The sequence below is a fragment of the Hesperophylax consimilis genome, chromosome 26 (genome assembly GCF_061612785.1).
Source record: "Hesperophylax consimilis isolate HC1 chromosome 26, BYU_Hcon_1.0, whole genome shotgun sequence".
Lineage (NCBI taxonomy): Eukaryota > Metazoa > Arthropoda > Insecta > Trichoptera > Limnephilidae > Hesperophylax > Hesperophylax consimilis.
Genome location: NC_142861.1, coordinates 18,942,917 through 18,957,425, shown reverse-complemented (window position 1 = coordinate 18,957,425; position 14,509 = coordinate 18,942,917). Strand labels below are relative to the sequence as shown.

The 14,509-nt window shown below is 37.9% G+C and overlaps 1 protein-coding gene across 1 annotated transcript in view; it reads left to right on the top strand.

Moving 5' to 3' along the window:
* The window catches only part of LOC149411251 (uncharacterized), a 79,701-nt gene that overhangs the window by 28,216 nt on the left and 36,976 nt on the right, over positions 1 to 14,509 (top strand). The window contains exons 8-13 of the mRNA XM_089647133.1: positions 2,792 to 2,902; positions 5,947 to 6,105; positions 6,991 to 7,076; positions 7,170 to 9,040; positions 9,722 to 9,891; positions 10,509 to 10,643. Coding sequence (XP_089503259.1) covers positions 2,792 to 2,902; positions 5,947 to 6,105; positions 6,991 to 7,076; positions 7,170 to 9,040; positions 9,722 to 9,891; positions 10,509 to 10,643 — 2,532 coding nt within the window. The remainder of the gene's footprint in view (positions 1 to 2,791; positions 2,903 to 5,946; positions 6,106 to 6,990; positions 7,077 to 7,169; positions 9,041 to 9,721; positions 9,892 to 10,508; positions 10,644 to 14,509) is intronic.

The window sequence follows — 14,509 nt, the reverse complement described above, 5'->3', positions numbered from 1 at the left end:
CAAGGAGCAAGAGGCAGCGGCAGAAGAAGATACCGAGGATCATTTTATTGATAGCTGGGAAAGGATTTCTGATCAACCCTTGGAGGACTTCATGAACCTCGACTCCAACGTGATGACGTCAGACTTGGTGGAAGTGGACGACATCGTGGACAGTCATGTAGCACCAGAAAACTCGTCCAGTGAAGAAGAGCCATCCGATGAAGAAGAGAATGTGATCCCAACAAAAGAAGAAGCGATGAAGTACATCGAGGGTCTTAAAACCTATTTTTCAAGCATTGGCGGTGTTCGAGAAGAAACTTTTAAATGTCTATACAGGATCGAAAAAGAATTAGAACAGAAAAAAAAAATGCAACAAACTAATCTACGTGATTTTTTTAATAAAAAATAAAATTTAAAATGTGTTTTTCTTCAATACCCCCCATGATATACATGATTTTTTTTAAATAAAAAGTTCTTTTTTTCAGTATCCCTAATATATTTATACACAATTTTTGTAATAAAAAATAAAATTCAATACCCCCCATTCACATTTTCCCTCCGTTTAGGTTTTTTTTTTTCAGTCCCTTAAAAAACGTAAAATAGGGGTTTTACTGTAAATTTGAAAAAGTACGACATTCCTGTGTAAATCGATTCAGATTTACAAAATAATAATACTAATTAGGACGATGTATAACCACGTAAAAATACATTTTTCGGCGTTTTACCGCCACGGCTTACTTTTAGATTCAGATTTACGAAATATTATGATTTATTTTCGCAAAAATCAAATTTTTTCGAATTACATGAACAAATTTTCGTGCGAGGACAAAAATAAATTTCGAATTACGAATTAACGAATTTCGAATTAAAAAAAATTTTGTATGAAAAAAATTTTCTGCGGAAATTTTTTTGGCGAAAATTACGAATTATCGGGGTTCGAATTAACGGGGTTCTACTGTATTTATCTCTTTTATAATACAAACCATTTCTTTCTTACTATTCATCACTTGGATTATTATGTCTAGACGTTCTCAAGGAGCACAAAGGCGTAATACAGCATTGAGGCATTTTAATTACAATTATTAATCTTTCAATTATCATGACCGCCAGCCTACTAGCGCCATCCTTATGTGGAAACAGTTTGCCTCTCTGTGACTTAAGCATACTAAAGTATGGTGTCATTGTTGTCATTATATATAGTCACCACAGGCGGCTTACCCCTCGGGTCAATTGGACAATGACCCTCCAAAATTATAAGACAATAATAAAAATTATAGTTTATAAAATATTATGCAAATCAAAACGACTGGTCAAATTCTTCATTTGAATACTTCCAACTAGCCAGCAGAGACATTGGCGGGTGGCAAGTAGCGACATCTAACATTTCAGTTAGAAGCTCTGCATGTACACTCGGTTAAAAAGCCCGCTGACCTGACCTCTGTCCCGATATGCGCCATACAATAAATAAGAGACGATACGGCCTAATTTAAAAGTACACTAACTTCGTGAGGTGATTCTACATGATGGTAGGAGTAAAAAAAAAAACTTTTTCTGAAATTTTTACTTTTTTTCTATACAAAAAGGCACACCTACCAAAAAATCTGCCAAGAGCTTGGTGAGAGCGTATCCATAGAAACCGCATGTAAACAATAACCTAAGAAGATAGTTCGAAGTTAGTGCACTTTACCCCCTTCGGACACCCTGTATTATGCAGATGAAATTTCGCACCCTGGAGGGTTGGGTCATGTCCGAGACAAACTGATAGAGACTCCTTCGATAACTCTTGGAAATAACCAGATATATTTCCGGCCCCGAATTTCTTCCTAAAATATTGTATAGCGAAAGGGGAACGAACAGGATCTATAAGAGGATGCCACCAGAATAATGAAAGTCCTACCTTGGTTATGGTGTCCTCAATGCTACTCTTCCGGCCAGCACGTAAAGAAACTCCATGGCGAAATTGCACTACACTCGGAGCGCAACCTTATAGAGGCGGTGTAGAAACTGTACTGGCGAACCTTTCGTCTCCTGGTGATAGGGTTACAAGGACGGGAAGCTAGGAAATAATTGAAGAAAATGCGAACAATACGAAGAATATAATTATGTTTTTAAAAGAAATAGTTATAAACGTTGGTCGGTTAATTATACAAAATGTAAATGTCGCATAAAATAATGTTGTTTCGAATTTGGACAGTTCGAAATATTCTTTTGGTGTTGTCTGTAATTTGTGACAAGAAGTCGGGGACACTAGAAGAAGACATGGCACGATCAAGTGAATCAGATACATGTTTTGGGCCATGTCAGGATTCAGAATAATAGAAAAGTGTGTATGAAAGTGAATGAGGCAAGGAGTGTGTGCCAAGACCGAGTTGTTTGGCCGTCCGTCCTCTCGGCCTACCCGAAACGGCATGATGGTCAGTTAGTTATTCATTGTGTTTTTCGAAATCAGTTGATGTTATATTAACATAAAGATAATTTTAACAAAAAAATATTACGTCACTGACCACTTCTCGGCGGTTATAGAAAAATGGCTTGATTAAAACATTTTCAATCAACATAAATGATTTTTGTAGTGATTTCAAAATAAATACAATTACTACTCAAGCTAAGTGACGTGTTTATTAATGAAAATGATAAATAATACATAAATAGCAATATAAAGTATAATTTGAGTTCCAAATTCATGAGGTACTTGTAAATTCATTGGAATATAATCAAGATTAGTGACAAATATATTCTTTTAAATGACCTTTCACTTTTGGACCCCCAGAGCCACCTCTGATAGTCACTGACCGTGTGTGTTTCATTGCAGGAAGTGGACATGTATATTGAGAACATCAAGAAGAAGTTTGGCTCCTTCAACCATGCTCCGTTCAAGACTCAATACATCCCATCAGAAGAGGAAAATCAGCTCAAGATATTGGTAAGTTCATTCAGATTTTGGTGTATGAATTCCCTGTCGATTGTTTCGAGGCTTTTCCCATCAATTGTTATGTGATCCACTGGGCAGGAATGCTGCTGCTGGGAGCCAATGGAACTCTGGCTTAACCTAACCGGAATATGTGGTGAGCAGTGGCGGTAAGCTCTAAGGAGTGTTGGAGTAACGCATTCCCAAAATTTAGGTCAATATAAAAATAATAATTATCAGATCTTTCACTTTGACAGATGACGGTCGCGTAGTTACGGTGCTCTGTAAATTGTTCTGACCCCTTCTCCTGCTGTAGGTAGGAGAGATGGCACCACCTTAGTTTCCAGCTCGCATACCGATCACTCCAGCAGGTCGGTATAAGCTTCAAAATTGCTATTTGCTAGTGTCCTTCACCGCTCAAGGATTACCTGACCTGATGTAGAGATAGACTGGTAATTAGAGGTGAGTCGTACTAGCTCGTCTTGATACTTGGAACAACTGGTACAAGTTAGAGGTGGGCCCTATGAGTGCTTTTCGTTACTGGGTACAATGAGTACAGGTACAGAGAAATACCTGGTAAAAATACCGGTGACAAAATACTCAAATTCTGCCCACACATTCCCCACAATTTTTCTACGTAAGCTTGATTCCCCCATTTATTATTCCATGGGGGGGGGTTGTTAGAGAATTTCTGTAAAACATAATGCCCGCAAAAAATTTCAAATCCATCATAACAAATACCCATCAGGAATAACCGTCGAAAATACACATCAAAAATACCCACTAAAAATACCCATCCAAAATACCCATCGAATATACCCATCAAAAATACCTACTAAAAATACCCTTCAAAAGTATCCATTAAAAATACCTATTAAAAATACCCATCAAAAATACCTATCAAAAATACCTATCAAAAATACCTGGTAAATGTACCTATTAAAAATATTTACTCCCGGTTTAAAATACTTATGAGTATTTTGGAACCAGGTATTTTAGAGATCTGTCACAAGTACAAAGTATCGCATGGAAATACCCGGTACTTTTACTGGGTATGATAAATACGCCTCACCTCTAGTACAAGTATGAATAAATACCTAGTTCAAATACCTGTTCCCTAGTATTTCGCACTTGTACTTACTTACAAGTGACGGTATGCCAAAAGGAATTATTGTATGGGGTATTGTTCACTCGGTGCTGGATTCCCTACAATATTTTTTAGAATCCATCAGGGGGAATTACTAGATAATTTCTGCCCACGACGATTTCCCACAAATATTCTACGTCAAATAGGTTCCCCACAAAAACTTCTGAGTTCATTTCTATGTAACTATTTATTTATTTCCATATACATTTCATGTATGATTCCCCACATGGCGTAGCTAGAAAAATTCCTCACATTTTTTTTCGTGTCTGGTGCATTTGCTTAGCGGGTAATCCGTATTTGGGTTAGAAGAACACTCTTCAGCATCTAGTATTACGTATATGGGATGCAGAAGACGTCCAAGACTCGCAATACTCGCTAGACTCGCAAGATGTGTAATACTCGCGAAACTTAAGAACAAATACTAAGTATGAAAGTCTTTGAGATATCTGTTCTAGTATATACGCTTCCCCTCTACTGGCAATATCTTTAGCACACCACCCATTATTGTGAGGAACAGAAAGCGGTGGGGAGGAGGAAGTAGATGGGAAAGAGAGATGGTTGAGAGGTACCTGGTAGCAGTGGGGCTCGAGCAATTCTTCGAGGGTGGGAACTGACATTTTTTACATGTAATGTACTAAAATCTCACTATCCGGAGAATATTATTAATATAAAAATGTTCATGGACCTGATCACATGTCTGAACACAATATAAATAATAAATTCTATGGGTAAGTACTCTTGATGATTTGCGCCGCTTGTTGCTAGTTAGTAAGCTTCCAGCCTGTTGAAAATTATCCGGAATTGATTTTTATATTGTATTTCTGCAAATTGCTTTTATATTTATATAATTCATTCTGTTTTTTTCTTTTAACAGGTTTCAGGAATATCTTTATTTGTGATTTATGTTTGTTTGTAATTGTTTTCTATTTACGCAGGCTGAATTTTTATATATTAAGATTAGAAAACAGCTAGAATTAAACTCAACTATTTGGAATGCATTTTATAATATAAGACGTTGTCCTCCCACAGACCGCCTTCTTTATAGGGAAGTTAATATTTGTGGTTGTATGTATTTTTGAATAAGAAAATTAAAAAAAAAAAACATAATAATTTAGTTGAAATTTTATTTAGATCACGACAATAGCGCCACCTATCGGGTACTAAACTATACTATGTTTCAAGTTGGAACCAACCATACACATTCACAAAATTTTATTTAGATCACGACAATAGCGCCACCTATCGGGTACTAAACTGTCCTATGTTTCAAGTTGGAACCAACCATACACATTCACAAAATTTTATTTAGATCACGACAATAGCGCCACCTATCGGGTACTAAACTATCCAAATTCACAAAACATTCACCACAAAACATTCACAAAATTTTATTTAGATCACGACAATAGCGCCACCTATCGGGTACTAAACTATCCTATGTTTCAAGTTGGAACCAACCATACACATTCACAAAATTTCATTGAAAGACTAGCGTGTATGAACATAGTAACACATCATTTTTATATGTTAAGATGTAAACTGGTTGTATTATTTATACATAAATCTGAGAATAAACCCTACATAAAAAACAACAATCAAAAGATATTTCGAAATTATGACCTTACTACTTTGAAAACTCAAATATTTTCATTTTTGCAACCCCATTGAATTTTGACATTCATAGACAAATTATTTCGTAAGCCGACACAGAGACTACATTCATTAAATAAAAGTTGAATCGATTCTCATTTTTTTCTCTATGCAGTTTTCAAAGCATAAAGCTTAAAATCGCATCGGAAAAATTTCCAACGTGGATGGTATTAGAGCCGCACACGGGCACGAAAAACAGTTAACCATTACTTTTACCCCTAGTATTAGGAGATGTATAGTAAATATATTTGTATTTCCGCAGATTCCAAACTACAACTCACCCGAAGGCTACAAGCACCCCAACTTCTCCATCGGCACGCCGGAGAAGTCCAACTCTTCAACGACTAAAACTGACACTGACTCTCCAGGATCTGATCTCGTCGCCGGTGAAAAACAGTCTAAGACAGCCGCCATAGGACAGGTTGGATATATCTATATGTTTCCTAAATGTTCAAACTCCAAGGCACCCCTCGCATCATCACATTACTTTGGTTTATTGACTAACTAACAATCACGCCACTTTCAAATTTCCACTTTTTTTTGCCACTTTTCTCCTTCTTCAACTTCTTTCACCGTTCATCATATGTTCTCCTTACACCCTTTCATTGTTGATCCGTTCTACATGTCCAAACTATCCAAGCTTTGGCAAGGTTTCAACTCAAGGTGCCATGATAACTAAACATAGTGACAATTCAACACACCTTTAAAAAGTGATGAAAGAAGTATGTAATTAATAGTAATAGTTACCTACCTAACCTATTTAACCTAGTTTTTTTTCTTTCTTTCATCACTTTTTAAAGGTGTGTTGAATTGTAATTTGATGAGTTATCTGGTCACCTTTTTCTGTAGGTGCAGCGTTGTTTTATGTTGAAACACACATAAGTAAATTATTTTCAAGTGACAATAGACAATTTCTGTATTTAGTTTTTAAAACCACCATAGACGAGAAGCCTTATACACGACAAGATGGTCCCTCTTTGTTTTAACCTTTTTGTTGCCGACCACTGAACGATAATTGTACCTTCCTATGCCAAGTTATTATTGCTGTATTTGCCGCCCTCTGAACGTGCCGCCCGCTTATGGTGCACGCCCACTTATGGCAGGCCTGGTGGCAAGTGTAAATACATTATTTTTCCCATAAGTAATTTGATAAAATATATAGTGAGGGGTTGTAAGGTTTTATACTTTATATTTTGGCTTTTAAGGAGGTCACAACACTAAAAGGGAGAAACAATGCTATAGATTATTAAGAAAATGTTAAAAAGGCTTATTTGAATCTTAACTATTGTAATTTTGTTTATTTCAGACTTCAACTCCAGTGAAAATTAATATGCAACCCAAAGTTGTACTCTCTTACCATAGTAGCGCCAAATCAGTTGCACAATCTGAAGCGTACGTATACTTGCACTTGCTTACTTTGAGTTTGGTATCTCCATACTATCCACACCATAAAATACAACTTTTCTGATATCTTTCTACTTTCAGATATGATACTGAGGATGAAGACTTTTCCATGATAGATGCAGAACCAAGTAGTGAATTAAAGAAAGATACTTCACTCCACATTGAGGAGAATGATGATAATGAGAATGAGGATTGTGAAAAATCTTGCGGTAACACTGAAAACGGTATCTCGGCAGTATTGTCGACCAATGATGAAAGCAAGATGCCCGAAGACACTAAACCAGCAGAGGTGGAAAACCCTGCCAAGAGAAAGAGACGAACGCTCTCCGAGTGTTCCAGCTCTAATCCAAAGAAGCCCAAAGAAACTCCGGATGTAGATAATACGCAGAGTAAAGTTCCCCCCATGAGGAGCAGGGGAAAGTCCATTGACTCCAGACTGATGTTGGAATACATGAATGCAGTTGCTAAGAATGAAACAAGCTTCAAGAAAAAGGCTTTCCTTCCCAATGCTCAGATTCAAACTAAAAGTAAACCTAATTCAGACAATGAAGAAGTTCAACCAGACCAAACAAAAGAAAACACAAAAACTCCCAAACCTGTGAAAAAAATTGAAAATAGATCTGAGATTACACCGAAATTGTCGACATTCCAAGTGGTCAAAACCCCGAATCCCACGAATGCTCTCGCTATAATAGCTCCCAAATTAACCGGCCTGGCTGCCATCAAAGTCACCAACGTGTGCTCGTTGCTTAAACCTGTCCCCGTTGAAGAGGAACTTAAAAGTGACGATATCATCGCATCCAAACCTACAGATATTAAAGAAGAGAAAAGTGTTAAGGACTTACTTAATTACAAAGGTTTAAAGATTCAGAGGCTGGGTCCAGGTGAGGCACTCCCCACTGATAAAAAGATATTCAATATGGTCACTAAACCCAAACAAACTTTAAACAAGACCATGGAAAAACTAGACTCACTGAAGAGATTCAACTCTTTGAGTGTCAATCAAGGACAGCCTGGCAGCGGTACCATCATCGTGAACAATGGAAAATCTAACACCAGCACCATAACCATTAATCATAATAAAAAATCTAATAATGCCATAGTGAGCGTGAATCCGGCAAAATCTAAAACAGATTCAGTCAGCGCCAATCTCAATATTTCAGATGCAGTAACAGTCAATCCACTGCCTAAAATGATGGACGTCCCTCCTCCAGTTAATGGCATAGATGAAACCGCAATGAATATTGCGGCAATTAAGTGCAGCATTCCTGAAAATACAAAAAACAATAATGAAGATGCTGATTCAAGTTCGGACGATATGTTTGGAAACTTGGTGATCAAAGAAGAACCTTTGGACACTGATGAAGCGGAGACTGAACAGACCAAAAGTGACAAAACTAACTTGTTCAACTCCCTCCAATTAAAGCCAAATGACACAATAGCACCTAAATTCACCAGTACAGCAACTATTTTGAATAGCAAATCACCGCCCAAAGTTGCCGTTAAAGGAGTTGTGAAAAAATATAGAAGTGCCGCGGAAATTCGGGATGAGAGCTTAGCCAAGCTCGTCGAGAAGTCTCCTCTTCTTCAACTCAGCGCCGAAGATAGGAGTAAAATCACTAACGTTCTGAAGGTGGTGAATAAACACAATGATAACTTGAAAATGAGGAAGATCGCCCCCAGGCCGTCGGGAATTTGCCAGATCAAATCAGTCTCCGGCGGGAGGATCACACTGAGTGCTAAAAGCCCCGATAAGAAACAAACGGTTACCCTCAATGGCGGCCTCAATAATAATAATGTTTCTTCTGCGTCCGGGGAACTGAGGACCAATCAAATGGTTTCTGTTCCTGTGATAGTTGACCACAGAACGGAGCCCGCAATAGGAATACTTTCCCCACATACAAGCAATGTTCCAGTACCAAATCCAAACATCCTGAATGTGCTCCCACAGGGTAGGTTTATATTATCATGTTTATAACAATACATACTTACTCACCTTTCTGTTAGGAACAACAGACAGAAAAGTCCCACAATGGACTGCACTGGAAACTGTTGCCTTACTTTAGCGAACTTTACTTTTCTGTGCAGGGTCTGGTTATTACAATGTGCGCTCTTGAGCATTCAACGTACGAACAATATGGTAGATAATTCAAAACATTCTCAAACCCTCCTGTTGCCAAAAATATTGTCACATGGTTTTCCTCCAGGTTGTTGGAATGATACTCTTATCAATTTGAATGTGTATGGATTATTAACGTTGTTGAATATCCTCTCAGTCAAATTTAGGCTTGTTTGTCAACAATGCTCACTCTCTGATGTTTCATAGCCAGGATTGGTTTCTTCTACCAAGGGTTGAAAGATTTCCTTACTTTGAAGTTTTAGGGATTTATAATGTCGAGCTTATTTTTGGTATCTGAGAAATGTGTATACATAATAAGATTTACCCTGATTCAGAAGACTGATAAACGATACAAGAATAAGCAAACAAGGCACAGAGATGTGACTAGTGTAAGCCGATGAATGCCATTACTTTTATAGACAAATCCGGGATGGTTTTCTGCTAGTTTATTGTAAGTTGTTAGGTGTGTTTGTCTGTGGCCAGGTTGCTACAATTATTTTTTGTCTTATTTCAGCCCAACCCATACAATCCAGCGTGCTGCACTCCCCCAACCTCTCGGTGCCTGCCTACCAGCCCGCGGGCACGACAGCATGTGACATAGTCGGTCCCCCCCCCACCCCCTCCCAGGACTTCCTCATGGACACCGCACGCTTGGCTGAGGCCATAAATGCCGTCCACACCGGGGTAACCATAACTGTTAATATTATTACACTGATGATTTCAATGAGATATGGCATGAAAACGTAATGACCTTCACCAACCTATACCAAACTTCACAGACTACCAAAGCGGCGGAGTTAATGAAAGTTATGTATTTAGTGTGCAGGTAGAAACAAAGGTGGGGCACAGCTGTGCGTGGATGCGATTTCCAGTAGTATGGGCGAGTGATGTTGGTGACAATTGTTCATCCTAATAATGGTTCATGGCCCATCTACCTTGTCTCTATTATCTATGATCTATAATGTAAGGGCTTAAGCGCTTACTAACCCATACATTTGAAATTCTATGAAGCCATCGCATCTGTATTCAAATAGTGATGATTCCGTTCCGACACATCCTAATGAATCAATTGTGGGAGGAGATTGATATATGATCTTATCTAATTCCTCTAGAAAATAACACAAATGCTACACTTTACTCTTAGATGTAATTAAAAGTAAATTGTCACATTTGGCATTACCATCAGAATATATTTAATATGTGCAACAGTCAACATTTGTGTTCAAAACCCTCGGGATGATTTTATAATCATTAAATGGGTGTATAAAATTGTGAAATAATAATAACGATGCTATTGTTAGACTCAGACTCAGACCCCCGTGCCGGAAGAGCGTCTGAACTACCTGAATCCATTTGAAGGGGCCCCCCCGGACTACACGCCGTTCCCCAGCTCCCTCGGGCCCCAACAAAAGTTGCTGAACGACAGTGCAGCCAAGGTACGTTGTTACATCACCAATATTCTCTTTTTAGCATTAACTGGTGTAGAACTCTTGAAATTTACGGGTCAGGGACCCCTTCCGTCCTGCCTCCGGTGACCTGAGGCTCACTTCATTCCCTAGGGTCTTTGGGAGTATCTCCCCCCCCCCCCCCCCCCCTCCCCCCATTTACATTTCTTCGAGGGTAATCTCGGAAAACTGGCTAAGGGACGCGGGTGCTTGGGATCGTTGTGGCCAGGCCGCTTGCCACGCTCATTCTTGCCGGGACCGCCCCGTGATAGTGGGGTAAACTGCCCTCGATACGCGGCTTGTATATTTTTATGTCTCAATCATACTTCCACTTATAAAATTTGTGCTCCTTATTTATTATTTAATTTTAGATGCCAAACCACCAGGCGAACACATTTCATATGTGTTCTTATTTTGTGTTACTATTAATGTAAGTATGCATACATTATTTCGTACTAACAATCATGCATGCAGGGACATTGGAGGGTCTAGAATCGTTTTAAAATAAATGTAGCTTCTTTTTACAAAAAAAAATTAGAGTCCTGACCTGTGCGGCTAAGGAGGTTAAACAATCAGTTTCCTCACACAGCCGTCGGGAAAGGGTGGGTCCCCTCCAATGTGGGTCAGGGACCCTCGGTGCTTTCAGGCATCCCTGTCCTGCGCTACATCAGCGACCTCCGTCCACAGCAGGTCCAGCCTTTCATTGCACAGCCTTTGGGGTTGCTTTTGTGGCCCACTTGAGGTTTTCCCTCTGGAATCGGAACCCAGTATTTTCAGTGGAATTCGATCTTAACCAGTGGACTGATTTTTGAGCACATGTGCAATGTGCATGCTATTTTTTACAAACATGCTCGGCGCTCGGGCACATGTGTGAGCTCCATTCATGCTGGAATTTTTTCGGATGTGATTTTAACCTTTATGATAATGTCACTGTAGATTCTTCTATTTATGTAATTTAGCCTCTACGACAGCATGGGAAATAATTTGTCTATGAATGTCATAATTCATTTACACTAGCTTTTTGCCCGTTGCAGGCAACTAATGGGTAAAAATTAAGCAAGGAGTGTGGGTCTACTAAAAATTTAAAAAAAGAAATGGATATTTTGAGAAAAAAAAATGCCAAGGAGCTTTCTGATCATTTTTTCACTGAGCCATTCGGATTTTGTAAGTCGAGACGCGTAATTTGATACCCATATCGTATGTACGGTTTTGTCACCGACATACTACAAAAGTTTTTATTTTGGAAAAAGAATTGCTCAATTAACACGCAAAATTTAAAAACTTTTAAAAATGTAATATGTATTTTGGCATATAAATGAAACTATGAGTGTGTGACCACAAATATATTAAAATATATGTATGGATAGAAAGAAATGGATATTTTGAGAAAAAAAAGTGCCAAGGAGCTTTCTGATCATTTTTTCACTGAGCCATTCGGATTTTGTAAGTCGAGACGCGTAATTTGATACCCATATCGTATGTACGGTTTTTGTCACCGACATTCGTCAAAAGTCCCAGCGAGTTTTATTTTGGAAAAAAAATTGCTCAATTAACACCCAAAATTTAAAAACTTTTACTACCACTACCACTACCACTACCACTACCATACCACTACCACTACCATACCACTATCACTACCACTACCACTACCATACCACTACCACTACCACTACCATACCACTACCATACCACTACCATACCACTACCACTACCATACCACTACCACTACCCTACTACTACTACTACTACTACTTGGTACAATTTATAAATTTGCGTGACGCAATTGATGTAGTTTTTCACTACGGCGCGACGGTATCCGTGCCAAATTATTTTTACCAAACTTAATTTTATTTCGTTCAAAAGCACTATCGATTTTTAAAAATATACTGCCAAGTAAGTACCTACACAATTTTTATTGTTTCTTTGAATTCACAACATTTCGCTGCTTGTCTACGATCGGCCATTATCTCTGATTATTCATTTACATAAAACGGCATTGCAAAAATGAAAGCATTTGAGTTTTGAAGTAATATGAAGGTCATTATATCTTTTAAAGCATCTTTTGATTGGTGTTTTTTGTGCATGGTATGCATCCAGGTTTTGAAGTATAAATATTTTTTTGACAGTTGTCTACCAAACGGGAGTTTTTTTTTTAATAAAGTTAGCTATTCTGGGGAAACGTCTTACGATATGAACTTAAAATATGTATAAACTAGCTTATTGCCCGTTGCAGGCAATGGGTAAAAATGTGGTGTGTGATGTAGTGTTTGAATGTAGATGCGGCGAGAAGTGTGTGCCTACAAATATATTAAAATATGTATGTTTGCATGTGGATGAAGCTGACTGTGTGTTGACACTTTGCTTTTTGCCTGAAACTAATGGGTAATAATGTAGTGTGTGATGTAATGTTTGAATGCAGATGAAGCAAGAGGTGTGTGATGTAATGTTTGAATGCAGATGAAGCAAGAGGTGTGTGATGTAATGTTTGAATGCAGATGAAGCAAGAGGTGTGTGCCTACTTTTATATTTATGATTTAATGTTCAAATGTTAATGAAGTGTATGCTTACACTTAAATCATATTCAATATTAAAGTATATTATTATTCTGTTATTTTAGTTTTTATTATTGATTATTACAACTGTTTACTTTGCTGAATTATTTAAGTTTGATATACCATAAATATATATTTTTTAAACTGGTTGTTTCAGAGCATCGATCTAGTTTATCGATTTTATCTGTGGTTTCAATATGACATCTCAACTGACAGATTATTACGTTCAATGCAATATGTATTATTTTGCAGGTTAATCGTTAATGCTAATTAATTTTGTAATTATTTCATAATCCCCCACACTTTTTAATAAAGCTTATGGAAAATGCACTTCGTTTCAATAATTATTTCAAGAAACAACTATTTTTTTGAAATAAAACGTCAAATTCGTGCTTGTACTCGAGAATGATTTGCCGGTTTCTGTCTTTCCTCCCTCCTACAACATGAGTCTCTTCAAGGCCCGTATTCACTCTTTCCTCTCCTCACAGCCTCCAAAAAGATGCCATAAGCCCCGAGGGAAATTATTTTCCTGTGTAGTTACATAAAAATAAATATAAAATAACAGATTTAATAAAAATCAAAAGAATTCCACATGTGCAGTGTATCAGAAGAAAGGCAATGAACTAAAATCACAACAAATAGATTTCAAAGTCCTTTTGGCATCATGAATATGACCCCTTCTTCTAAACACTTGAACCTAATTAACGCGCTCTGCACCACTGAAAGTAGGAAGAATAACTCTGTCTGCTGTTCGGAGTTCATACGACGTTGCGCTTTTGACTTTCAATAGCAGAATTCTCAGATGATATAGATCTCTATTATGTGGTGAAATGGAGACTATCCACTTTATTCCCTCCCCTTCGGCATCGTTTCCAAACCTCGCATCTGTTGAAAACAAAGAAGTTCGGAATGTCCTGGTAAAAGTGACAAAGGGCAGAATTATCCAATTTATTTAAATTCAACCCCAACCTGTTAATGTCGTAATGTGACTAAGAGCTATCGCCTCCTTTTCGTTCCCTTCTCTGAAATACACCTGTTCTCCGCGGGGCAAATGTACACTAAGTAAAATTGTCGTGTGGGACTGACTGGAAACTCCGAGGTCTGAAAAGTTTCCGACTTCAACGCAAAGATGGCGGTACTTGTCAATAAAAGCTAGTGAATGTGGCTGTGCATCTTTTGACAGTTACTCACCAAAGTTTCGGCCATTTTGGATGCGCAGTTTTTAGTTGACAGTTGTTTGAGTGAGTCAATGTGTGTGTTTTTATTGGAAATGGAAAAAATTGAGTACCGAGTTGTTATTAAATT